Source organism: Bidens hawaiensis, unplaced genomic scaffold (genome assembly GCF_021521415.1).
Source record: "Bidens hawaiensis isolate Kalapana, Puna unplaced genomic scaffold, B.hawaiensis_p1.1 tig00046137_1, whole genome shotgun sequence".
Lineage (NCBI taxonomy): Eukaryota > Viridiplantae > Streptophyta > Magnoliopsida > Asterales > Asteraceae > Bidens > Bidens hawaiensis.
Window position 1 is genome coordinate 104,957 of NW_027498220.1, and position 26,332 is coordinate 131,288.

Below are 26,332 nucleotides of genomic sequence, written 5' to 3' on the forward strand. Positions count from 1 at the left end.
ACGCATATTAATTAGATGGTATTGATCACTTAGAACACTTCTCGCATAATAGATAGTATTCGCTTGGATTGTTCCCACATAGTAACAAAATAAATACTATGTAAGTAACAAAATACTCATAGATAGACATTTGCATCATGTTAACAAAATTAACAAATATAAAATATAAATACACCTGTAAGTTTCATAAGAAAAGAAGGATGAGTATGGAAGTTAATGGATACACTTCAAATTTTAAAAATAAAAAAAAATGAAGTTTGTAAGTTGGATTAAAAAAATGGTGGCGATGGCCATCTGGAATCTGGCTAGTGGTTTTGCTTCTTTAAATTTCTAAACTAATTTGATGCAAAAGAATTACAGAAGGTCAACAACATCTTCGATTGTATCTTATGTGGGCATGAAGTTGGATAATGAGAATCAAGCTATTATATTGTTATCTTCTTTGCCTGAGAGTTGGTCTGGAACTGTAATGGCCATTACTAGTTCTGCGGGGGCCGATGGTTTGACATTTGAGGGGGTCCGAGACATTGTGTTGGGTGAAGACGTTCGCCGGAAAAGCACGAGTGGCGGGTCATCTTCTGATATGTTTTATGCAGGCAGGGGAAGGGAAAATAACAGGAGTAGTGGGAGTCGGGGGAGGAGTTCGTCGAGAACTCGGAAGAATGTGAAGTGCTGGAGGTGTAATGAAGTTGGACATGTTAAGAGTGATTGTCCAAACAGATTACAGGGAAAGGCTGCTGATGTAACACAAAGTGTACATCTTATTGCATTGAATTATTCTCATATTTATGCCGAACTCCATACAAATTCATTGCTTTTGGTACTTATTTGAGTTATTTGTGAATTTGCAGGTTCGGACGCTCGCCTGACAAAGAAAATATGAAAAGAGGGTGTTTCGTGGACAAAAATATGCAATATGCCAAGCCTGCACGGTCGTGCAACACCTTGCACGGCCGTGCTTCCCGGGAATTCCGCCAGTGCAAGCCAGTGCGGGATCTCAAGCCGAGAAAATTCAAATTGGCATGGTCGTGCATGCCCGTGCAATCCCGTGCCATATTACCGTGCCAGAATAAAGAAATCTGACTTTTTGGTCAGATTAAAGCAAGGGGTTGACTTTCCACATTAAGGCACGACCGTGCATGCCCGTGCGTCTGCCCGTGCCAGACGTCCAGATAGCTTAAATACACCTCCATTATCTTCATTTGGAGTGTGGAGCCTCAGGGGAATTCTCTGAAATTGCTGGAAAATTTTTGTGTGTGCTCTAGAAAAAATTCAAGGCTTCCATCATTGTGTGATCATCCTTTCAAGTGTGCAATCATCATTCATCCTAGTTTGTATTTCTTTTGTTCTTGAACATGATTTATAAGATTATTTTGATTTTGATTGTTGTATTAAGCCTTATGGCCTAAATACTCTTGTTACTTAGATTATGTTGAAGCCTTTTTCTTATGTGATATTTATCTATGCATGATTTTGGCAATACGGTGTTCTTCAAGTTTATGACATGTTCTTAAATAGAGTTTAATGGTTGAATGCTTGTTTTAATTCCTAGTCTTGTTAGTTTGATGGATGCTTAGCCATAATATGTTGGAAAACTATGTGTTGAGTATTTGTTTATAAACTTAGTTTGTGTATGCATGCTTTGTTATATCATTAAGTTAGGAATGACTTATGAAAATTAACTTGTTTATGAATTTTAACAAGCATGAAACCTATCACTTGATATTGGAAAAGTGTATGGTGATAACATGATTCTTTGAGTTGGTTGATGCTTGCTAAAGATTAAGGCCATAAACCTTAGTTTATATATTGCTAATTAAAAGATTCATGTGTTCAACTATTGTTCTTGAACTTGTCTATTTCACATGATTTTAGGTGGTTGGGGTGTTGTTTTCATGCTAGCTTTCCTTTAATTATGAGATTAGATAGTTTTGACAAACTTACTAATCTATGGTTATTAATTTGATGAACACCCATCATGATGTTTTGTTGTTAGTATTAAGTTGCCTTGATTGGAATTTGATGTTGATGCTTGATACATGATGTTTGCCATTATCATTGTCATTTTGTCACTAAGTTTAAGTGGATGCATAGTCTCGTAGCTTTGTTTGGATTGATTTGTTAGTTATATTTTATTTACTTTGTCATTGTTGTATGTTAGTTTAGAGACTTGAAAACTTATTTGGATTGCTTGTTTGGTTTAATCAATTACAAAGATTTATTATCAAAAGTTAGCCGTGTCCATGGATTGAAACTCGGTTCTTACTGAAACTTTGCTACAAATGATAGGTACACTTGCCTTTTCGTGTGTGGTTTGGTTGTTGGTGAAAACCATTTTTAAAACCACCCGATATGTGTGAAACTCTTACTTAAAACTTTATATATATATTCACACACGTCAGCTGCTGAGGTGAACACTGCTGAAAAGGTTAATGAAGGCGTCAGTGATGACGAGGCATTATTTTGTAGTGTTGATAGCATGGTGGACTCTTGGGTCATGGATTCCGGATCTTCGTTTAACGCTACGCACAGCGGTGAAACGATGGTGAATCTAAAGGTTGGTAACTTTGGGAAGGTACGCATTGCTAATGGTGATGTTCTTGATGTTACGGGCATGGGAGAAGTTAATTTGGTAACTCCATTGGGAACCGTTTGGAACTTGAAGAATGTTAGGGTTATTCCATCATTGAAGAGAAGGCTTATCTCTGTTAGTCAACTGGATGAACTAGGCATGGAAGTAAAGTTCGGTGAAGGTAAATGGAAGGTAACTAAAGGTGGTCTGGTTATTGCTCATGGAAACAGGTGTGGTTCATTATACATGGTGGAAGTGCCTATTGAGGGAAGTATGACCGTCCCTCAAAACAAAGTTGGGTTCGCTGAGTCGAATGGGCAAAATAAGGTTGAATTTGCAAGAGTAGAGCCTTGTGCCAAGGTGATTCAATCTGAGCGGGCCGGAGGTCTAAAACAGGTAAAGGGTTTGGTGACAATGGGAGCGCGAGTTGTGTTCCAGGAACAGTTACAAAACAACGTTGGGTTTTGAAGACTGTTATTTCGATTGATAAAATCTCTACTGGGGAACTCTTGCTAAAAGCGGAGAGTGGTAATCGTTCTCGGCTTATCTCTGGAGCTAGTGGATCGTGCGTATTAGTTGAAATAGAGGACGGATCAGTTTTTACTGATGAGTTGGTGCTTGGTGGAGCTTCAACTGGCCCTTCTGGTACTTGATGTTGAAGGGGTTGCGACAACTAGGGGGTAAGTCTTAGCTTGTTTATGGGAATTGGAAGCTTGGAAGACTTGTTAATAAAGATTACTGATATTACTGACGACTGGGTTGCTTTGTACTTGAATAGCAGGCTGGTGTTTATCGCAAGACCTTCAAGTGGGAGATTGTTAGGATTAGTGAAGGCCTTTGGGCCGGGTTCGTTGGTTGACGATTAGAAGACAAAAGGGGCTGCCCATTTAATTATGGAGGATGGCCCATTGAAGTTTTCTTGGTACCTACTCTATTAAACCTAATTATTATCTATATATACCTAGTCATGTATTGTAATCTTTTGTACCGTGCTTAATAAAAATACCCTAGTTGCAGCCCGTGGATGTAGGTCGCCTTGACCGAACCACGTAAAAATCTCGTGTCTCTTATTTATTGCTTTCGTTTGTGCGTGTGTGTTTGTGTTTCCACTGCGTACCGACTCTGTTTACATACCTAACATGATGTACGTCAAACTCATAACATGCGTTGGACGCGTTATCAGTATAGGACAAATAACTAGTGGCGGGTGCCTTAGCAACGATTGACCCGTGAACGAACACCGAAAGCATTACTAGTGTCAGATGCCTAACTGGCACCGAACACATTAACGACGTCAGACACGTAATCATAGGCGTACACTGATATAACGTTTATTATACATAAATCTCTTGTATATTTTATTTAATATTTTATTAGTTTATGTTCAGTTTTTATTAGGATTTATATACTACAAACTTATTTGAATAATGTAGGTTTCGGGTTTTAATTCCGGTGAAAAGAGGGCGAAAACGGAGCAAAAATAAGCCGAACCGGAGAACCGACGCATCAGGAGTGAACCGGACCAGACCAGAACGGACCAGGCCCCCCCCTTTGGCCGGAGTGCCGCGCGATGGGTGAGGGAGAGCCCGCCACGCAGCGCGGAGTGGTGGTGACGATGTCCGGATTTCCAGAATGTTCGTTTTTGGCCGACTTAACCTATTTTTGGACCCCCTATTGCCTATATAAAGACCCCTAAACTCACCATTAATCATACCTTGAAGTCCAGACGAATTGGGAGAGTTCCGAGGCGTCCGAGGCGAGTTTCCGGCAGCTTTGGAGTCGAGGAATCAACCGGCGAAGTACTTATCGTTCAAGGACAAAGACTCCGGGTTTTATCACCTTTATTCTTCCGTTCTTATTTATTTTCGCCATGATTTCGTTTAGTAGTGTTTTGTTTGTTTTTGAGATGATAGGCTAAACGTTATAGACTGCCTAGGCTTATGATGAACCTACTTTGACGTTTTGTTTTGCTTTGGGATTTATTTACGTTATGGTTTTTATGGTTTAGTAAAAGGTTAACTTATATTAAATTGATGCGTATGGATATTTAGGATTGTTTGATTAATTGTTATTATTCCATAGTTGCCTTGATTATTGTTTGTCATTATGATAGGTTGCTATTAGGTCAATTACTTTGTGTTTTTGATTAATTTTTTGATTGATTTCGAATAAGATCATAGGAATAAACCTAAGTGTGCTGCTAACCTAAATAGCTGTAAGGTGCTAGGTTATCGATAGATCTTTATTATTTGATCTTGCTAGATTTAGTTCTTCGTAAGGAGTCCGTCTAGGATTGGTTATTTAATTATTGTCTATTGAATCAATTCGATATATTAAACTGCCTTTGATTTTCGCGCTGTAAGGTAGGATTTCGTATAAAGGAACTAAATTATAAACAATTGGGTGACCGTAAGCGAACTTGATTTTTAATACTGGTGTGCGTTAAAACTTGTTAGAAATCCATATGTTTTCTCTTGAGAAGGGTCAGGGGTCCTATTTGGTTTTTCTTTTAAGTGTTTATTTTACGATCCCAGTCTATAACTAAATATTTTCCTGAGTTAATTCATTACCGAAATTTAGGGGAGTCTAGCCTTGGTAGTTTTCTTATCATCATCTTATTTTAACAACCTTTGTTTTCGTTTAATTTACTTGTTTCCTTAGTTAGTTTTAATTATAGTATTAATTTAGTATTTTAAATAAAAACCCCCTTAAACAAATATAAATAATATGTCGTGTTTTGTAGTCGAGTCTAATTAGCTAGTAAACGTAATTTAAAGAGTCTCGTGGGTTCGATATCCGGACTTACTTAGCTGTACTAGAGTCGACCGGTTCACTTGCCGGTTAGTAGTTTAGTTAAGTTTAAGAGTCTAGAATTTATTACTTAGTGTCTAGATTAGCGTGTTTTTATATAACTACTTTTAGCACATCATACACTTGCTGCGTTAACTGGCGCCAAACACATAACTGACACGAAACGGTACCGATCGCATAATCGGTGCTGGATGCGTAGCAGGTTACTAGTGCCAAACGCTTAACCTACATCGAATGCGTATACGACTTCAGAGACGTTACTCGCATAACTGGCGCCGAACGTGAAACCTTCATTTGAATCAAAGCCAACACCAGACGGGAACCATCGTCAGGCACGTAGCCGGTACCTGATATGAAACCGTTACCTAACGCGTAAAAATCCGTTAATAAAAATAAGGATATAATAGTCAGTCATTCAATAACTCAATTTTAATGAAACTGGTAAACATGCAATATATATATGTTTTAGAAACTGAAAATATGTAATTGATTTTTTGGTTTGAGGAAATATGTAATTGGTGATTCTGAAAAGGAAAAATATGTAATTAATTTTTTTGATTTGAAAAATGTGTAATTGATGAGTTTATGAGGGGGAAATATGTAACAACCTTTTTTTCTTAAATTAAAAGACTTAAATATGTCAAATCCTAGGGACCAAAATAGTAGTTTCCTCTTAAATTATGTGAAATTTAAGTGCATACTAATCTAACGCCAAGTCATTCGTGATCTGAGTGGCATCTTAATTAGACTACTTTTATTCACAATCTAACCCAACTCAACTTCTTAATAAAAAAATTAATTTCTCTCTCTTCCACCTACGCAACCTAACCCAACCCAACCCAGCCTTTCACTTTTATTCACAACCCAACCCAAATCAATTATTTTAATACATATATCTTTTTAGCTTTTAATTTATTCTATAAAATTTAGAAAAATTAATAAAAATATTTATTTTTTAAACAATATTATTTTTAAGTATAAAAATCATTTAAAAATATAATATCAAAATTCTATTAAAAAAACCTTGAATTTTTACAACTATTAAAAAAAACAAAATTTTATATATAATAATATTAAAAAATACATATTTTTAAAAGTGCTCCGTTTCTAATAAAAATGATATCGAAATATTTATAAAAATAAATTAAACAAGACTATGTTTTTAGATTTTTGAAATAAGTCAAATAATATAAATTATTAAATAAAACTCAAATTATATAAAAAACAAATTGTTAGAAAGAAAAAAACAAAAGAATATTTAATTGAAATATGGGTTGTGACCTAGGTTGGGATTGCAACCCGGGTTATAATGTGAACATGATTTAATCTTTTTATTTATTCCTCAAATAATGTCATGACCTCCTAGGAGGACACCAATAAAAGTATTCTTATAATACAAGTCAACAACTTGAATATTGAATAATGTCATCATGTGTAATTATAGCTATATAATATAGCATATTAAAGTATATATATGTGTGTGTCATGTCATATTCCCTTTTCATGCTTAACTTTTAAATTCTTAGCTTCAAAGCCATGGCAGCTGCTGAAGAATTCTGTGGAAGTTACTTGTTGGTTAATGCCAAAGAAGCAAGTCTCTATGACCTAGCCTGTATTTTGACATGTTCAACTAGTTTTTTGAACACTAAAAAGTTTTACGATGAACAATCCGAACATGTTGGTAGATCAAGCAGGGAAAATATTTGGCGACGACTTGTCATCTTCGCATCCATCCTTGCACAAAAAGTTCTTATTTGGGCAGAGAAGCCGATGGCGAAAATAGGGTCTTTGATTGAGATATGGTTGAATCTTTTATCAAGCAATGGAGGGTTCTTTGGACTTTTGATTAATCGTATACGAGGTTAGTTTACTTATAAAAATTTGTGTTTTTATTAAAACTGTCTATCTGTTGTACTCATTTGTTTAGTAGTGTAATTAGGGAAACGCTTTGGTAATTGGTTTTGACTTGTAGGGAAGGTGGTGAGGCCGGAGGAGTCCCCAGAAAAGTTTGTGTCGTTTATCGGAGAGCTTGACAATCGGTTGAAACTTGATACGAGTATTAGAAAAGGCGACGGAAGATATAACTCATCGCTATCGATGATGGCTGCGAAGTTGTCTTATGAAAATGAGGCTTTTGTGAGATCTGCCATACAAGATCAACTGAAGGTCACTTGATAAACTCTTTCTTACACAAACAGCACAACAAACGTACAATTAGGTTTCAAATTTAAAATTTTATTGACGAATAAAACGCAAATTGGCATGATTTTAATAATTCAAAGTAGAACATGTTGATAATAATAATTCATAATATTGTGACTAATAATATTTTTAACTTTCATTTTTGTTGCTCAAGGGTAATCTCGAATTAATGAAAAAGTTACTTCGTCTGCATTTAACTCTTATTTACGCCGCTTCAAGATTATTTATTACATCAATCAATTATTTTATTAGTGGCATGCAAACGTATTTTTCCGTTAGACGGTGATTGTTTCTGTAAACGGAAGTGAAAGTTTAGAATGTCATTAGTTGCACTACTAGTATGGATATTATCGGTCAACACGTAAGACTTTTAAACATTATTTATTTTTTTAAGAAATAAGTTATTTTAATGTTGATAAGTTAAGTCAGAGAAGATGCATCCATGACTCAATTGTTTAAACTTAGAATTCCCGACTTTGATTATTCTAATGAAGAATTAGGATCAACACTATTTGTTTTTTATTCATAATTATTTTAATGATAATTGTTAATTGAAATTAGTTATGATTTTAGATCTAAATAAATTTCCAATGTTTCAAACAAACCCACCCCCACCTTCTAGTTTTGATTATTTAAAAAGGGTAACTTTTGTATAATAATAACCAAGTTTTAAAAGTGTTATAATTAAATCATTTAAATTTAAAAAGTTTTCTAATCAAGTCACTAACTTTTATATTTTATATAAATTAGAAGTTTTAACATGTTTGTTTAGCATGCTTTTTCTTTTGTTTCAATAAAAATCTTTTTATCCAATTTTTTGATGTTGATGTGAAATAGTGATGCGGAGATTTTTTATTTTTAATATAATAAACGTTTTTTTATTTTAAATATAATTACATATATTTCAAATCCCGACCCCCCCCCCCTCTCCCCCACATCTTCTCATGCGTTGTTTATTTGACGCACAAAAAATCTGATGATGCTCGATTTGAAGATTTAGTGACCCGATTTGAGCAAAAAATATAACCTAGTTGAAACACTTTTAGAACTTGGTTATTATTATTGCGTGACATATTCCCATTTAAAAAATAATAAATGATAAAACCTAACAAAGTACTTCTTATTGAATTAGATTAAAGTACTCACGGTACTTTGTAATGATTTACGAATAATAAATAAAACAATAAGAAGTAACTTAAAAATTAACAGATCGAGCTGGTGATAAAAAAAATAACATGATTAAACTAAATAGAAAAAAAGTAATTGTCTTTCAAAATTATTCCTTCAAACAAATTCGATTAGGAACTATATGCTTGATGCTATAGGAAATTAATATACAATTATAAGAAGAAATATTAAGTGAGGACTTCCTAGCAACCAATTTATATGAGCATTGAAAGCCTAAATTTTTTAATTAATTGGCCATTAATTTTATGGTTTTTTCTCTTTTTGTTTTTGTTTTCTCAGATGGAGTTTATAGGCTTCTACAAATTTTGGAACGGTAAGATACTCTAAATTGTTATATCAAGTATTCATGTTGATCTCATGTTTATATTACTATATTTCAATTATATAATACATATGGTGCAAATAATCACAAAAGTACATTTATTTATGTATAAACTGTTTTAAAAATTAAGAATATAACAAAATATAAAAAGGTTACCTCAAAGATTAAAAAATTTTAAAAAATGTGACTTGTGTTTTTTAGGCATAATGCACAAAAACAAAACAATGTATGTATTATTTTTCATGTAGTAAATAATATTGTTACCTAATTTTAGGTAACCTACTTTACCAAATATGAAAAGAAATTTAAATTTAAATTGTTTATATTTTAGGAGAACTACAGGCATGCATATCTATGTTAATTTGACTAGTTGGTCGTTCTAAAAATAAAAATTGACTCGACGAGACTCGAGAGTAACTTTCAGTTTCTCTATTATCTCTTTGAACTCATCTTTTGTCTTATTTTCTCTAGTCTCTACAGAACTATATAATATATTATATTGTATACTATGTTATATATTATAACTTTACAACATGTTGAGCAAATAGGAAAAAGAAATGAGATAGTAGATTTGAATTCTATATGCAGCATCCAGAAAAGCAAAGTTGCCTTTTGCATCTAAGAAAATGAGCTTTAATTTGGCATTTACGTGGTTTGTCATTGACGAGTAAATGCCTACAAGTAGTACACTTACGAAAAGTCAATATTGTTTTTATCTTATGTTAGAAGCATTTTTGAAATAACAACTAAAAATGCATAAATAGATAAAATGTGATAAAGAAATTACTAAGTAGATCTATCGACGATCGGCTTGTAGTGATCGAGGTTAAAGAAATGGCTACAGTTGTTTTATTTTGACTTGATTGTGATACTCAGATTACCGAAATCAGTACACAACCTATGCAACCATGTTTCAAGATACATTAGATCCCAACTTGGTAGTTGTAGCATTTAGAGGAACCAGCCCATTCAACGTGGATGACTGGATGACAGATGTCGACATCTCATGGTACGAGCTCAAAGATCTAACTAACTCCAAAACCATTGGTCGAATCCATGGTGGGTTCATGAAAGCACTCGGCTTACAAAAGACCAAAGGTTGGCCAAAAGAACTTGAACCACCACCAAATGCAATTGATGAGCACCCTTTTGCTTATTACAAGATAAGAGAAAAGCTCAAGGAGATTTTAGAAAAGAATACAAATGCAAAGTTTATAGTGACAGGCCATAGTTTAGGAGGTGCGTTAGCAATCTTGTTCGCGGGTGTGCTAGGGTTACATGAGGAGACATGGTTGTTGAAGAGGTTAGAAGGGGTGTACACTTTTGGCCAACCAAGAGTAGGGGATGAGTGTTTTGGGAGATACATGATGAAGATAATTAAAGATCATGATGTGAGATACTTTAGGTATGTTTATAACAATGATATGGTGCCTAGATTGCCTTTTGATGATAGATCTCTTTTCTTTAAGCACTTTGGGACAACTCTATACTATGATGGCTTCTACAACGGCAAGGTATAATGGTCATTTTATTCCATCGTACAATAAGTCTATCTAGCTATTTAGCACTAGTCATGACAGTTTGGTCCATGTCAAAACAAGTTTGGGACAAAACCAACATTTTTGTGTACGTGTCAAGATAGTCTATTTAGCTCGACCCAAAACCTTTCGTCCACTTGGTTAGTAAAAATATGATTACAAGAATGCTAGTACTACAACAAATTTTTTATAAAAGAGATTTAGGAGGTAAGTGCATGTTAACAGTACGCTTTTGACAACATTCAATTCGTTTGACATGTTTTTTACTCAAGCTAATTTTGTTGGGTTTCCCCATTTATATTAGCATAGACCAAAACTGACCCGTGTTTTATACCATTTTGATCATATCGTTATGTTCTCATGATGTTTGAACCCACATTCAGGTTATGGAGGAAGAACCAAACAAGAACTACTTCTCGTTGGTGTCGGTTATACCCAAGTATATGAACGCGTTTTGGGAGATAATTAGGGGCTTCATTTTGCCATATTGGAAGGGTAAAGAGTACAAGGAATCACATGTCGAAAGATTGTTTCGGATGGTTGGAATGATAATTCCAGGATTAGCAGCACATGGTCCCAAAGATTATGTTGATGTCACTAGACTTGGGACTGAACTTGTACCAACCATTACTAACAATGAATAAGTTAGCATAGAAAATGACTACATAATGTATTGGGTTGAAGGTAATATTACTGTAAAACTGATTTATAACAGTATAACACTAAACAACAAATTCAGTATTTGAAATTAAACATTTAATAGCTATTTTTCATTTTCTGAGATAGCGTGTGACCCAACAAAATCCTTGAGTTATCGCGGTTTACATAAAAACAGAATAAAATCTTTAAAGCATGAAAAGGATTGAATTTGAAGCCTTTTATAATGGATGTTTGGTGAAGGTCATTCTCGATAACGTCTAATACTCTAATTCATGTGAGTTGCTTGTGGTCGAGGGGTTCGGTTCCTATTTTACGGGAAACAAACTTATGTTTATATATTTGATGATAGTCCTAAGTTTGGCAAATCTACATGGTGGGATGGAGCCTACATTTTACCAATAGACCTTTATAAGTTTTCTCTTTTCATGAAAATAACATAATTTTATAACAAACTATGGATTGGAGACTAGAGTTGATGACCCGAAGTCCCAAACACATTCTGTATATTTATTTGTGTCAAAGACATTAACACTAGCATGAACACACGGAAACTCATGTAACCCAAACGTGATATGCTTGGCCCATTTATCTAAACGGGTGGGTGGGTGTATTAACCTTATAAAAACGTTTTCTTTGATTATTTATTCTGCTTTTAAAGAGCACGTGGACCTATTTAATTAAAGCGGTTAAAAATGACAGCCCAAAGTCTGATTATTCTGCCACCCATAGGTCTAATCTTGTACTGCCCAATGCCCATAACGAGAACGACTAGTAATTAAGAAAAGATTAAAACCTATATGAAATGCATCTAATGGGATGTGTATTCAAAAACCGAAACACATATTTTATTAATGTTCAAATCTAGAACTTGATGCCATTAAAACAAACACAGATAGTTTGTTAAAAGGCAGGGCGCGTAAAGCAACCGGTTAAGAAACGTACATGACGAGTCTTGATGAACGAAACCGCCTTGTGTGAAGATTTATCAACTCGGTGAGGCTCGTTAGATAATACTGATTCTCTCATTTCTTGGGCCTTCTTCTGAGCTGACTGTAGTTTATTAATAATTCTGTCCATCGATGACGATCTCTTTTTTTCCAATTTCATCTAAACCATGAGAATGAAATTATCTATTATGTATTTCTAAATAACAATAATAAAATCATATATGAAAAAAGATGTAACAAACCTCTAATTTCCTCATTGCTGCATCTGCTTTTGCCTTCTGCAAATTCTCCCATGCAATAATTTTAGCTTCCTCCCTTTGAACCTTTGAGTGGCTCTCTCTCATATCTAAACCTTTGTTTTTCCGGTCAACCTCAATGTTTGACTTTGACCAGCGATATGGAGTCAAAGTGATCTGATCATCCACCTGCACATCTCTGATATCTGATTTGGAAGAACGAACATGTTGCAGATCAACGGTTAGGATCGGGATAGAGGTTGGTTTTCTTGGAGATGAACCAGGACTACTCTCGGGGCTCATTTGGGTTGCCATATCTCGCCTTGATACATCTGTTGAACCACCGGTTTTATCATCTGCCGAATACGGATGGGGCACATACATTCATTTAACTTTAACCGTCGAAGACAAACAGTTATACGGACGGAGTTTTCTTGTTTGTGTTTGTTTGTTAACAAAATAAATGTATTTGTGTTCGTTTATGTTTGTTCGTTAACAGTATACATGACGGTTCATGAACATTCACGGACATAGATGAACGAACACAATTGAGTGAACACCAGTTAAAAGTAAACATGAACATCAATATGCTGAGCCTAGAAAAACAATAAACTAGACTTAATTATAATGGGTAATATTATTTTTTCAAAATATTATACTAAATTTTAATGGACCTAAAAGATTTAAAATGTATACACACACGAACAAACGTTAACTAATTGAACTTAAACGAGCGAACATAAGCGAACATTCACAAACATAAATGAACAAGAAACTCATTTTTTCATGTTCGTTCGTGTAACTAAATGCACAAAAAATGTTGTTCGTGATCAATCCTTTATTAAGTAAACAACCTTCCACAGAAAAATTCAATGACAGGCCTATCTTTATGTGATTATACGAACCGAACGTTCACGAACATAAATGAGTAAACGGGACATTTGTTCATGTTCGCTTATTTAACTAAATGAACAAAACATTTTGTTGTTGTTCATGTCCGTTCGTTTATTAAATAAAAGAAGTAAAGAACTAAATGTAATTCCGGCCAAACAGTTCACAGAACGGTTGGTTCATTTACACCTATCTTTATGTGAACCATTAAATGAACTAAACATTCACAAACATAAATGAACAAACAGGGCATTGGCCATGTATGTCCGTTTAACTAAATGAGCAAAATGTTATTGTTCATGTTTGTTCGTTTCTTAAATAAACGAACATGAACGAAATTATTCAGCCAAATGGCTCACTGACAGGCCTATCTTTACGTGAATCATAATGTTTATAAAATAAGACCTGGGAGGGGGACGATTTACCTTGAGCAATCCGCGACGATGAATGCTGACTCGGCAATTCAGAGCTACCATGTATGCTAACCGACCTTGCAATACAATGATCCATCACTGAACAAACATTCCCATAACTATCACGCCCATTTTGATACTGAATCAATGAGTTATACTCCATGTTCACTCCAGTTAAAACTGGTGATTCAGACTCGTGGGGCCCAAGCGGTCCACTCTTTGACTTGGGCCGGTTCTGCTGTTGACACGAGTGGTTCAAACCATTGTCTCCTGCAACTGGACTAACTATCCACCTCTCTGCATCTTCCCATTTGGAAGACAACGCCTTCCAGTTATTATTATACACCATTAATGTACTCTTGTTAGTATTTGCATTCAAAGGCACGCGTTCTGAACTCCAACCTTTCTGATAATATGGTATTCTTCTAGCTGAAGCAGATGTTTTCATGGCTGATGTTAATCTCGGGGACGAGCTGGTGGCATTCATGGCTTGATTGTTCAGATCCAAACTTGCAGGTCTTCTTCTGTCAGATCTTAACTTCTGGTTTTGGTATTCTAATCAAAGAGCATGTAATCAAGTAATGCAGTATGTAACAATGGCAGATTAGATTGAAGTTAAGCAGTGTTGTAAACATTGGGATTCATCACCAATTAATCAGTGATTAATGCTAATCAGTACTCTGCCGACACGATTTTATCTAATCGGACCAGCAAATCGGTAGGCGATAAAAATCGGCCTAAATCAGACCTTGGTTTTAACATGAGTTCCCAGCCCGATCCAAGAACTAATATGCTAATGTTTGAACTTTTTTGTCATTGATTTGTTGTGTTTACATTTACTTAAAAACTCGTGAAAACCAGTTTTAAACCCTTATAATTTTGATTTTTTCATTCTTTTTATACCTTAGTAACCTTTACCAATACCAAAAAGAAATAAAGAAATATATGCATATGTCGTGTGTGAAAGTACATATATGTAGCCCGTAACTTACATATATCAAATACACATACTTAGCTTGGCAAGATACATAAATGTACTTCCGCAATCTAGAGGTGCACAAGCCAGTTTAAAACTCAAAACTGGTTTGGGTTTAAACCGGTTCGGTTTGGTCAACAAAAGTCAAAACCGGTTTATGATCGGTTTCGGTTTTGGTTGAAACCGGTTTCTTACCATGTTACGATCGGTTTCGGTTCGGGTTTTTGCCAGTTTCGGTTTGGTTAACCAGTTTTGTTGGAGAAAAATACAAACCGGTTCCGAACCTATGGTTTCAATCGGTTCCAAACTGATTTCTACATAATCGGTTTCAAACCGGTTCGGTTTAGCGATTTAGTTTCCGGTTCGGTTAACCGTTTTGACAGATATTATGATTTTAAAAAACTACATATATGGTATTATGGTTATAGAAAACTACATATAAAAATTCCAATCCGATTAATCCCTGTTAATCGCTAGTCAATATCTCACCGCAACAGTGAAGTTAAGAATTGGAAGTGAAGTGGTACCTTTGTAAGAGAAGGAGCTTCTGGGTGAATGCATTTGATTCTCTGCTGCATCCATGTTTAGTTTTATAGCTACTGCATTCAATTTGAAACCTATATATATATATATATATATATTAGGTTTTAGGGTTGAATATGAGTTTAATTAGGACGGTAGCGGTAGGAATTAAACTAGGAAGGTCACATTATTATTATTATTATTATTATTATTATTATTATTTATATATACGTTCAGGTAGGGACCGCCATTGCCGTTAATTCCTGTTTTAGATCTGGATCTGGACCACGGATTCCTCCTGACGATGAATGCAAATGATTCATGTTTAAGAGGTAACAAACATTAAGCTCTTAAGACTTAAAGTTACCTCAATAAGTAGTTACCAGTGACGTAGATGAGCACTGATCAATAACGGAACTACTACCGCCGCCGGTTATGGTGATCGTCAGATGCTGGTTCAGGCATTGTTGACGGAAGAGAATCTATAATCTATAAGATATGTAGCATTGTAATTTGGAATGTGGAAGAGAAATGGTGACACGAGGAAGGAAGATGACAAAGTGTTTGTTTGCACTGTTTTGTTAAAACCTCAAGAAACTGGTACATATTTGGCAGACGATATTATAATTATAATTATAATTATAAATAATAATAGTTTTTATCACTTTTTGTATGGTCTTGTTTCACCAGTTTATTGATGAGGTGGAAGCATCAATTTTGTTTACTCTCGTGGTGAAGTTTGCATAGCTAATTAACTATACCCGTTCGTTTTACTGGTTCACTGGTTTGGCATGGTTTAATAACCATATAACGTTATAAATAATAATATACGATGCAAAACACAAAATATGAAAATAAAATAATTTATCTTAGAATGTGAATTTACAGTTTTAGTATGGTATCTTATATAAGATGGCGTCTTAAGTAATAAATAGCTCGTAGGTTTTGAATGGAAAAGATAAAAGAAACTTTTTTTAAAATAAACTGGGAATCCGATCTAACTATCTCGGTTGACACGACTGGACCGTTTCCATGTCCGGTTTCCTGTTCTAACCAGTCTGACCAACCGGTCTTGTCCAATCATTAAAACAATGAGAGGGAGAGGGAAAGAGAGAAAGACGTCTAGTGTACCCTTCTGTAAATAGAAAAGTGATAAAAATAAACCGGATGAGTCTATTAAACCCGAAAAACAGCTTGATTTAGTGGTTTAAAGCCTTATGTTTTCTAAAATAGTCAGTTTTTGTATTAAAGTTTTTTAAATGATAGAAGTGGTTAGTAAATACTGTACATGTATAAAATTTAATTGCATAAGTCGAAAATTAAAATAATAATAATAATAAAATAAAAGCTTTCAAAATACAAACCATTAAACCTAATATAAATCTCAAACTCATTGATTTGCTTTTGTTTAAATGATATGTTTCAAAATACATTCCCTAATGCAAGCACCCCTCGTCACGAGTCATGGTTGTTGAATCTATTCTAACTCGGTCATCAATCACTGCACCAGTGTCCATCAACATCTCCGATTGGATGCATGCATGTATTCTCTATTACGGGATTCAAACCATGATCAAGTTATGGCATGAAACATTTAAGATATTATTTTTTACTCCTTTTTTAATGTAAAGTATAAAAATCTTTTGTACACTTATGTGTTGGCATGTTGCATAGCCATTTAGTTCCTGTCAAACGGTGGATGATGTTAATTTTCATTAAGTTATGCATGTGTGGATCGCGTGTCTACTTTTAGGTGTATAGATTAAAGTCTTATTTATTATTTTAGAATATATATGATTATTTTCTCTTTTTAATTCTCTTTCTTCCCTTAAATAGAAACTCGAATATTGTAAAAATGAAACATCAAACTAAAGTGGTGATCATAAGTAGAAAAGTTAAAATTCTTTCTTTTTTTTAAACAGCGTATAGGATTACCTTCAATATAAGATTTTTTGAGACGAGATGTCAACCGTCCAATTGAGACTATGTGGGTGCGAGTAACCATGAACAAAGGTTGATAGTTTATAATGAAAATGAGCAAATTGTTAAAAGAGAGTTTTTTCTTTAACTTAAAAAGAATTTAATCTTGGACCCGTTTAATATATTAAATATAAGATATTAATGGGACTTACACGAGATGTGTAACATAGTGATAACGACATGACTCACGTACCATATTTAATAAATGATAATAAATCATTAACGCAATAAAAAACTACAATCAATATACTTAATAGTAAAATTTTAAATCTTCTTGTTTTGCCAAATGAGTCTTAAAGTGGGAGGGTAAACTTATTTAACACTAATAGTTAAGCGTTTATGTGTGTTGTAAGTGAGTTGAGTCTGTTTAGACACATTTTTAATCATACTATTAGCATGTCGATCGATTTATGATATGAACCTATTTAATCTAAACTTAAATCAATTTTTAACCCGATTCCAGCTGATGTCAGTATTGATCTGAACATCTACTTTGCACTAACCGGCCTCGTGACCCTAAGTTTTGGATCTATAGTGGAGTCATTTCGTGTGTAACTTCATATATATAAACTTAGTTTGTTTTATATAAAAGTTAAAATAATTTTATTTATTTATCAAGGGCATGGAGTAAATAAAGTCTTTGGGAGGCAAGAAACGAGGTATTGGCTTTGGAAAAACGTATACGGTTTCCTGATCATGGATAAAACAAAGTCTGCGGGTTTCCTTTGGATTAAAATTAATAGGTCTTCGTTCAAGTCGTTGTCATTGAATGATTGGTGTAATTTTTCATTTTAATTGTTGTGTGGTCTCTTTCGTCTCTACTCTTTAGCGTCTCATTAGTTATGCCATTTTTACTTAAAGTTGCCAGATAATAACCCTTTTATTTATTAAAGTTTCTTGATTAGTTGTTATTGTTTACATAGCATGCTCATGAATTGTCACTCCGACAAAGAAAAACAAATTGGTAAAAAAGAAGATGGTCAGCGTCCTCTAAAGGCACTTTAATCCGTTGCTTCAATTTATCCTGAAAAGAAGTGAAAAAGAGTTTGTGATGATACCAAAATGTTCATCTATTTTTTATTTTCATGAAAGGATAAAGAAGAGAAGATGAGCTCCTATATATTCGGAGAATGAAGAAAAATGGTTTATAACTTTATATAATGAAAGCATCTAAGTAATATTTTCATAACCTGATTTGTTAGTAAACCCTTACTAATTAATTGGTCAGATCAATTGCAACAACAGATAATTTATAATTTAATTTATAACTAGGAATAGAATCACTTAATCCGTCACTTTACAATGCTAACAAAATATGAAATATAAAATAAAGAAAATATGAATCCAATGTAGTAAAAAAATGAGAATTTAAAAGAAAAGCAATAAACTTTGAAAGTCTTGTCCAACCATCGAGTCCCTTCATCGGTTCAATCGGTTGGTGTCATTATCAGCCAACTAATATGAAGGCGGTTCAAAAGTACTTAATTAGAACGATTGTATAGACAGTTTTAAGTTGTTTAGGTCGATTTTGATGTTAATGCATGAAAAGATAACACAAATAAACAAATAAGTTTTCTTTAATTTCTTTCTCCTCATCCTATTTTTATTGAAGACATCAAACTTAACTGGGACTCAATTAAAGCATTTAACCCGAATATGATCCGTGTAATTCATTTATCTACCTGATTCAAACAATTGATGTGTTTCGAGTTGTAAATGTGTTATGAACGGGTTAACGAGTTAACGTGTTGTAATAAATGGGTTGGTGGGTCTCTAATAAATGGATTAAACTGGTTGACAGATTGGTCTTATAAACTATGCTTTTTTTTTCTATTTTTCAATGGTTTAAACAAATCAAAGGTATGCTAAATTAATGGGTTAAATGTATTAACCCAAACAATACCCATTTAGTTAAACGATTTAACATGTAAACCCAAACATAAATGATTTATTAAACGGTTAGAAATACCAAAACAGAAACATCTCATATACTTTTGTTAAGTTTGTGTAAAGAAATAACACCTCTAATGTTAATATAACTCTTTTATAGTTAATCCTCTTTAATAATATAGGGATCACTTTATATAGAATAGTAATCAAGTTTCATATTTGTTCTAATTAGGTTACTGGTGTAAAATTTTGTTTTATTTAGGTCACTTAACCTTTATTTAGTGTTTCAATTCTAGATATGTGACCTGGATAGCAGGTTATCTAGGTTTTTTTTTTCTTTCAAACATTTTGACATTGCATACTAAACACCTGCTAATTTAAGAGGAGTGCATATTAAACACCTGGTAACCTAAGAGGAGTGCAAAGTAAACACCTCTTAACTTAAAAGGAGTGTAAAGTAACACCTGTTAACTTAGGAGGAGTGCATAGTAAACACATCTTAACTTAAAAGGAGTGCATAATAAGCACCTCTTAACTTAAGAGGAGTGCATAATAAACATCTCTTAACTTACTTAAGAGGAGTGCATAATAAACCTAGATAATCTGCTATGCAGGTCAAATATCTATGATTGAAACACTAAATAAAGATTAAGTGACCTAAATAGAACAAAATTTTACCCCAGTGATCTAATTGGAACAAATATGAAACTTGGTTACTATTCTATGGAGTAATCTCAATAATATATTACCAAACTAAAGCAAAATGTTATATAGAATGCAATTTTCTTCTCAAACATGCACTTTTTTAACAACGTTTGTAACTACATCCAATACTCGAGTGAGTATTTCTAAGACGGGATCTTAACTGTCCATATTGATTTGGATCTACCATAGCTAACTCATCCACGAACAACATCAATGAGGATATCCGCTACTATGGGAAAGACCCTTAAATTATCCGAGACCATAAAGATCGTAGTCTAAACATCGTCCTATGAGTCTATGACATTAAGTTCGACCAAAAGGTCAAATGCTTCTCAAACATACACTAATATATTATAAACGTTTCAAACTTTTTCGTTGTTTGACTTACGAATTTTTTTAATACTTTTTTTACTTCACTATTTTCAATCGCTACTTATGTTTGTTGTAACATGAAATTAGAACTTTTTTGACGAATGTGAGAGATTAAAAAGTATCATTTATTATCATGTAGTTATATCCAGATGTAGTGGTCCTTTTCTTGTTAAAAAACCGCAATTCAAACTTAAGCTTAACCACAAATTGGAGACAGACTTGGGTAACCTGAAGAGGTATGTACCCGTCTCAACACCGAGCAAAGCGGGTCAAACCCACGAGATAAAGACATTATGAAGGCACAAAGCCAAAACCTATGCGCATGGTGCATACAAAACATGCTCAGGCATCATATGCCCAGGCACGCATATGCTCGCGCATCACATATGCGCGCGGCGCATATCACATGCTCGTGCATATCACATCTGCCCAGGCACACATATGCTCGTGCATCACATATGCGCGCGGCGCATCAGCGCGCGGCGCATATCACATGCTCGTGCATATCACATCTGCGCATGAAATATCTGCGCGTGAGAATAAAGAGAAGACCTCGCGCATCCTCAGGATTGGCGCATATCGCACATGCACATAATCGACCTCGTCCTTATCCAAATCAGGATTAGGGCAACCTTGATTGTGCACGTCAGACAACCTTCCAGAAGGCATCTTTTTAAGGAGTAAGAATATGCTGATGTTGACAGCTGCCAAATGAAAGGTCGACAACTCAGCATGACACATGTGCTACCACGTGATTACAACCAACGAGAAAGCGCCAGGTGTCCCAGAGGACACGTGGCGCAGTGCGATTGGAGGAGGCCAACGAGGTTGAGCCCAATCAGTGGAAACCCTAGCACTATAAATACAGCATCAACTCCACTTTGATGGACACATTCATACTCAATCATTGACAGTTACAGGCAGTGATATCACATTCAATCATATTGAATTACATTCACTCACAGTCAGTTACATACAAACACACAGTCACACAATCATAGAGTATTCAGCTATTAAGCAATACTCTTGAGATTCCCTTACTCTCATATTATTATCTTCTCCACCATATACTTATTCTCATGCCGGAGGGTTACCCCAAAGAGGACCCCTCTGTCCCTTTCTGAGGGGTAAGTTAACGGCGTTGTTCATTTTGTAGGTGGAAGAACACAGATTCAGAAGAACCATCGGTGAAATAGTACAATCAAAACCCGAGGAAAGTAGATCTGCTACCAGTGAGTAGATCCACGTTTCTTCATTGGCGCCATCCACTGTTATAAACGGCAATCAGATCTCATCAGATCTACATAAAAAAAAATCATCAATCACCATGGTTTCTGGCGTTCGTAACGCTGATCAAGCTCTGGAGGATATTGAACGTGAGGGTGTCAATGAGGGACAGCAGTTTCTGAGGGTGCCGCGTGATTCTACGCGCGCCACCAGTAACCGTCCCTTCATCACAACCCCTCACGGCCAGACTGAAACTCCTCCAGACGATCTCACGTTACAAAATCTTGCCGGCGCGAAACTGAAAGGACCAATGGGTCCAGAAGAAGAAACAAATGATCCGAATGAATGGCTCATAAACGAGCAGCGACGTTTAATGGAAAAGTACAATGAAATGGTCAAACAGAAAAAGCTAGCCGACCAAACACAAAGGCAAGCGTTTGATAAGCAGACTACAAAAAGGCCGCGCGCAGCCGGAAGAAGGACATTCTGTTCACACTGCACACACTGAGTTCAGTGATGAAGAAGTGCATAGCATGAGGAAGACGCGAGATACTCATGCAGGAGGCTCACAACTCCGCGCGCCTGTGAACATGGCGCCTGGAGCCAGAGCAGATCTGGATCTGCACATGCCGTACAGCCCGCCAGTGAGGGGGCAAGTGGACGTAACCACGCCGTACAGGCCGGCCATCTTAGTGAAGCACTCAAAATTTACTGAGCGCATCGCTAAGGCCCCCATCCAGCACAAGACCAAGATGCCAAGTGGTCTGGGCAAATATGATGGTACAACAGATCCAGATGACTTTTTGCAAGGTTTCTATAACACGGGAAACCTAGAGAGCTGGACGATGCCAACATGGTGTCATATGTTTGCCCGCTGCCTTACGGGCGCGGCGCGGGTCTGGTTTGAGAGCTTGCCGACTGGGCAAATTGATGGGTTCGAGGAACTATTGGAAAAGTTCCAAGCCCACTTCGTACAGCAGCGCAGACACACGCGCGATCCTGATGACATCATGCACTGCGTGCGCAGGAATGATGAAACGATTGAGGATTACATCACTCGTTTCAATCAGGAGTCTCTGGCAATCGGGGGTATAACTGAGCAACTCCTGCGCGTGGCTTTTATACAAGGCGCGCGCAGTGATCAACTTCGCCGAGCTCTCGTAAGCAGAGATGGTATGCCCACCACTTGGGCAAAACTAATGGAAGCATCGCGAGTCTTCGCGAGAAATGAAAAACAGATTGCCCAAGATAGGGCAAGAGAAAGAGCGCATCAGGCTGAATCACCGCGCAGCAAAGAGAAGAGGGCCAAACAGAACTCTGTATGGTCCAGGTTGCAACCAACAAGTTTTTCTTCCGCAGAAAAGCAAACGCAACCAAGCTCACCCCAGCCCCAAAAAGATATTCGTAATCGCGGGGAGGGTGACAAGAAGGAGGGCGGCAGAGATCCTAGCAGACCTCTGCCAAGAATATGGACTCCCCTCACTAAAACACCTTCACAGGTGTTAAGTACTGAGAATGTCCAATTCAAGCCCCCCAAGCAACTACACTACAAGGGACCGCAAAACAGTGGCAAATATTGTGAATTTCACAGGTCACTGGGCCACAACACCGACGCATGCCATCATTTAAAGGATGCGATCGAGAAGGATGTAAAAGCAGGCAGGCTGGCTCACTTGGTGAAAAACCCAAGAATAGAAGATGAGCAACCGGAAGGAGCCTCTGCCAGCAAGAAATACAAAAGAATCTGTGTGGCTGAGGGGGGACGACAAGGGCAGACGTCAAAAAAGAGAAGCGCGCAAATCCACGGAGATTGGCGCGAGCAGCAAGTTATCTTCCCAAGAATCAGGGGAGGCCCTTCAATCAGCAGCCCTCTCGTCATCACCACACACATTGCTCATTACGAAGTGTCAAAGGTCCTGGTGGACACTGGAAGCGAATCTGACATTATGTATGAGCAATGTTTCAGAAAGTTAGACCCGGCGGACCAAGCGCGGCTCGAAATTGTGAACGCACCAATCTGTGGTGTTTCAAATGAAATCATCCATCCCCTAGGTCAAATTCAGTTTGAACTAACTATGGGGGATGATGAGCACAAGCGAGCCGAAGTTGTCAACTTCTTGGTCTTGCCCACCACGTCATGCCACAATATGATCCTGGGTAGGGGAACGATTGCCCAATTTAATGCTATACCGTCGCCAGCGCACGACGCATTGGGGTTCCCTACACCAACAGGCGTAACATTTGTTTACCGCGATCATTTGTGCGCAGTGACAAGTACACCGCGGGAAGGGAGAATGAAACTTCCAATGGCGGACAATGCGCCAGAGAAGTGGATTTTAAACCCAAAATTCCCAGAGCAAACGGTCACAATTGGCGCTACCATTTCAGACGAAACGAGATTGAGAATGAAAAGGTTGCTCACAAAATACACGTCGGTCTTCGCGTGGCAACACTCCGATATGACTGGGGTCCCGCGAGACTTGGCGCAACATTCTCTTAACACGTTCAAGTCGGTGGAGCCAATTGCTCAGAAAAAGAGAATCATGGGGGATGAAAAGGCGAAGGCCATGAATGAGCAAGTTGAGGACCTGTTGCGCGCAAACATCATCCGCCCGATCCGATACCAGACGTGGGTAGCCAATCCTGTGATGGTAAAGAAAAGCAACGGGTCATGGAGGATGTGTATTGACTTCAAGGACCTCAACAAAGCATGTCCGAAAGACTGTTACCCCCCTCCAAAACATCGACGCAAAGGTGGACTCCGTGGCGCCATTCAAGCTCAAATGTTTCCTGGATGCCTACAAAGGCTATCACCAGATTCAAATGGCACCACAAGACGAAGACAAGACTGCCTTCAGAACCGACAAGGGTGTTTTTTGTTACACAAAAATGCCCTTTGGTTTAAAGAATGCGGGCGCCACTTATCAGAGACTTATGGATTCGGTTTTCAGTGAACAAATCGGAAGAAATCTAGAAGTCTACGTTGATGATTTGGTGATCAAGAGCAGGGAGGAGAGACAAATGCTCAAAGACATCGAGGAAACTCTTCAGCGCTTAACGGAAGTCAACATGAAGCTCAACCCGAGCAAATGTACTTTCGGCGCGGAAGAGGGGAAATTTCTTGGTGTAATGGTCACTAAGGATGGTTTCAAGGTGAACCCTGAAAAGGTGGAAGCCATCCTTGACATGCCTTCACCATCCACCATGAAAGAGGTTCAGAAGCTGAATGGTAGGTTGGTGTCAATCAACAGGTTCCTAGCGAACCACGCCAGCAAATCTACACCATTCGTTAACACTTTGAGGAACTGCTTGAAGAAGAGCCAATTCAAGTGGACGCCTGAGGCTGAGCAAGCTTTCAGTGAGATAAAAGAATGTCTCATAAAGCTGCCCGCGCTCACAGCTCCACTTCCTGGCGAAACCCTTACATTGTACTTGTCAGCTGGAGACCGCGCCATCGGCGCAGTATTATTGGTGGATCGCAAGGGGATCCAAACGCCAATATACTATGTGAGTCGGGTGCTGACAGACCCTGAGACGCGCTATTCCATCATGGAAAAGCTAGTTTTGTCACTAACACACGCGTCGCGAAAGCTTCATAGATACTTCAATGGTCATCCTATTGAAGTTCTGACAGGTTACAACATCCAGCAAGTCTTGCGACGCCCCGCGCTCTCCGGAAGGCTGACAAAGTGGGCGCTGGAATTAGGTGAACACACGATCACCTATAAGCCCCGTCCAGCAATAAAGGGTCAAGTTTTAGCGGATTTCATCACGGAAATCCCAGAGGGAAAGATTGAAGAAGCTCAGCGCGAGGTAGACCCTCCGCGAGCAAATGATGAAGAAGATGTTTGGAGGTTATTCACTGATGGAGCCTCCAACAGCGAAGGTTCCGGCGCAGGCCTCAAACTGGTGGACCCTGATAATCATGAATATACTTATGCTATTAGGTTGGACTTCAAGAGTACCAACAATGAGGCTGAGTATGAAGCCCTGCTGGCTGGTCTGCGCATTGCGCGCAAGTTTGGAGTTAAAAGGCTAGAGGCACATGTTGATTCTTACTTGGTAGCTTCACAGGTCAATGGCCTTTATGATGCCAAGGAGAACACCATGCCTCTATATTTAGAGCAGGCAAAAAAGCTCGTTGAGCAGTTTGACTTCTTCAAAATCATACACATCTCGCGCAGCGAAAACAAGTCCGCTGACGCGTTGAGTAAGATGGCATCAACTAATTTTGATCACTTTGGCAAAGATGTCAGGGTGGAAGTGTATGAGCAACCCGTCAGTGCAAACGCAATCTGTCCTTGTAATTCATACAACCCCTTCATCCTGGATAACTCCAATAATGAAATTCCTGAAGGAGGGGAAGTTACCGGACGATCGCGCACAGGCGAGAAAGATAAGACACAAGGCGCAGAACTATGAACTACTTGATGGTACATTATATCGACGCTCTTATCTTGGACCGCTCATGAAATGCCTGGATGCTGAAGAAGCAAGCTATGTGATTAGGGAGATTCACGAAGGAATCTGCGGAATACACGCTGGCCCGCGCATGGTTGTTGCCAAGGCAATGAGCTCAGGCTACTATTGGCCAGGCATGTACTTGGATGCGATAAAAGAAATCCAAAAATGCAAGGCATGTCAGAGCTACGCGCCAAACACCATGCGGCCAAAGAACAACTTGATTCCAGTGACCTCCGCATGGCCTTTCCACAAATGGGCCATTGATATTGTGGGGCCCCTGCCGCAAGCGCAAGGGCGAGTGAAATTTTTGGTAGTGGCGGTAGACTATTTCACAAAATGGGTTGAGGCCAAACCACTAGCAAAAATCACAGCTGAGGCGATGAAGCAATTTATCTGGAGCCACATCATTTGCCGTT

General features: G+C 37.1%; 2 protein-coding genes across 2 annotated transcripts; one reads left to right on the forward strand and one right to left on the reverse strand.

Moving 5' to 3' along the window:
• The first annotated feature begins 6,910 nt into the window (after positions 1 to 6,910).
• On the forward strand, positions 6,911 to 11,322 carry LOC143596170 (triacylglycerol lipase OBL1-like). Its single transcript, XM_077075015.1, has 5 exons — positions 6,911 to 7,244; positions 7,356 to 7,549; positions 9,053 to 9,086; positions 9,972 to 10,609; positions 11,017 to 11,322. The coding sequence occupies exons 1-5, from the start codon at positions 6,920 to 6,922 to the stop codon at positions 11,275 to 11,277; spliced, it is 1,452 nt and encodes a 483-aa protein (XP_076931130.1). The 5' UTR covers positions 6,911 to 6,919; the 3' UTR covers positions 11,278 to 11,322.
• A 792-nt stretch (positions 11,323 to 12,114) lies between these two features.
• Positions 12,115 to 15,306, reverse strand: LOC143596171 (uncharacterized). Its single transcript, XM_077075017.1, has 4 exons — positions 15,284 to 15,306; positions 13,793 to 14,335; positions 12,483 to 12,832; positions 12,115 to 12,400 (listed from the first exon to the last, which is right to left on the reverse strand). Exons 2-4 carry the CDS (start codon positions 14,265 to 14,267, stop codon positions 12,194 to 12,196), a joined length of 1,032 nt encoding a protein of 343 aa, XP_076931132.1. The 5' UTR covers positions 14,268 to 14,335; positions 15,284 to 15,306; the 3' UTR covers positions 12,115 to 12,193.
• Between the last annotated feature and the right edge of the window lie 11,026 nt (positions 15,307 to 26,332).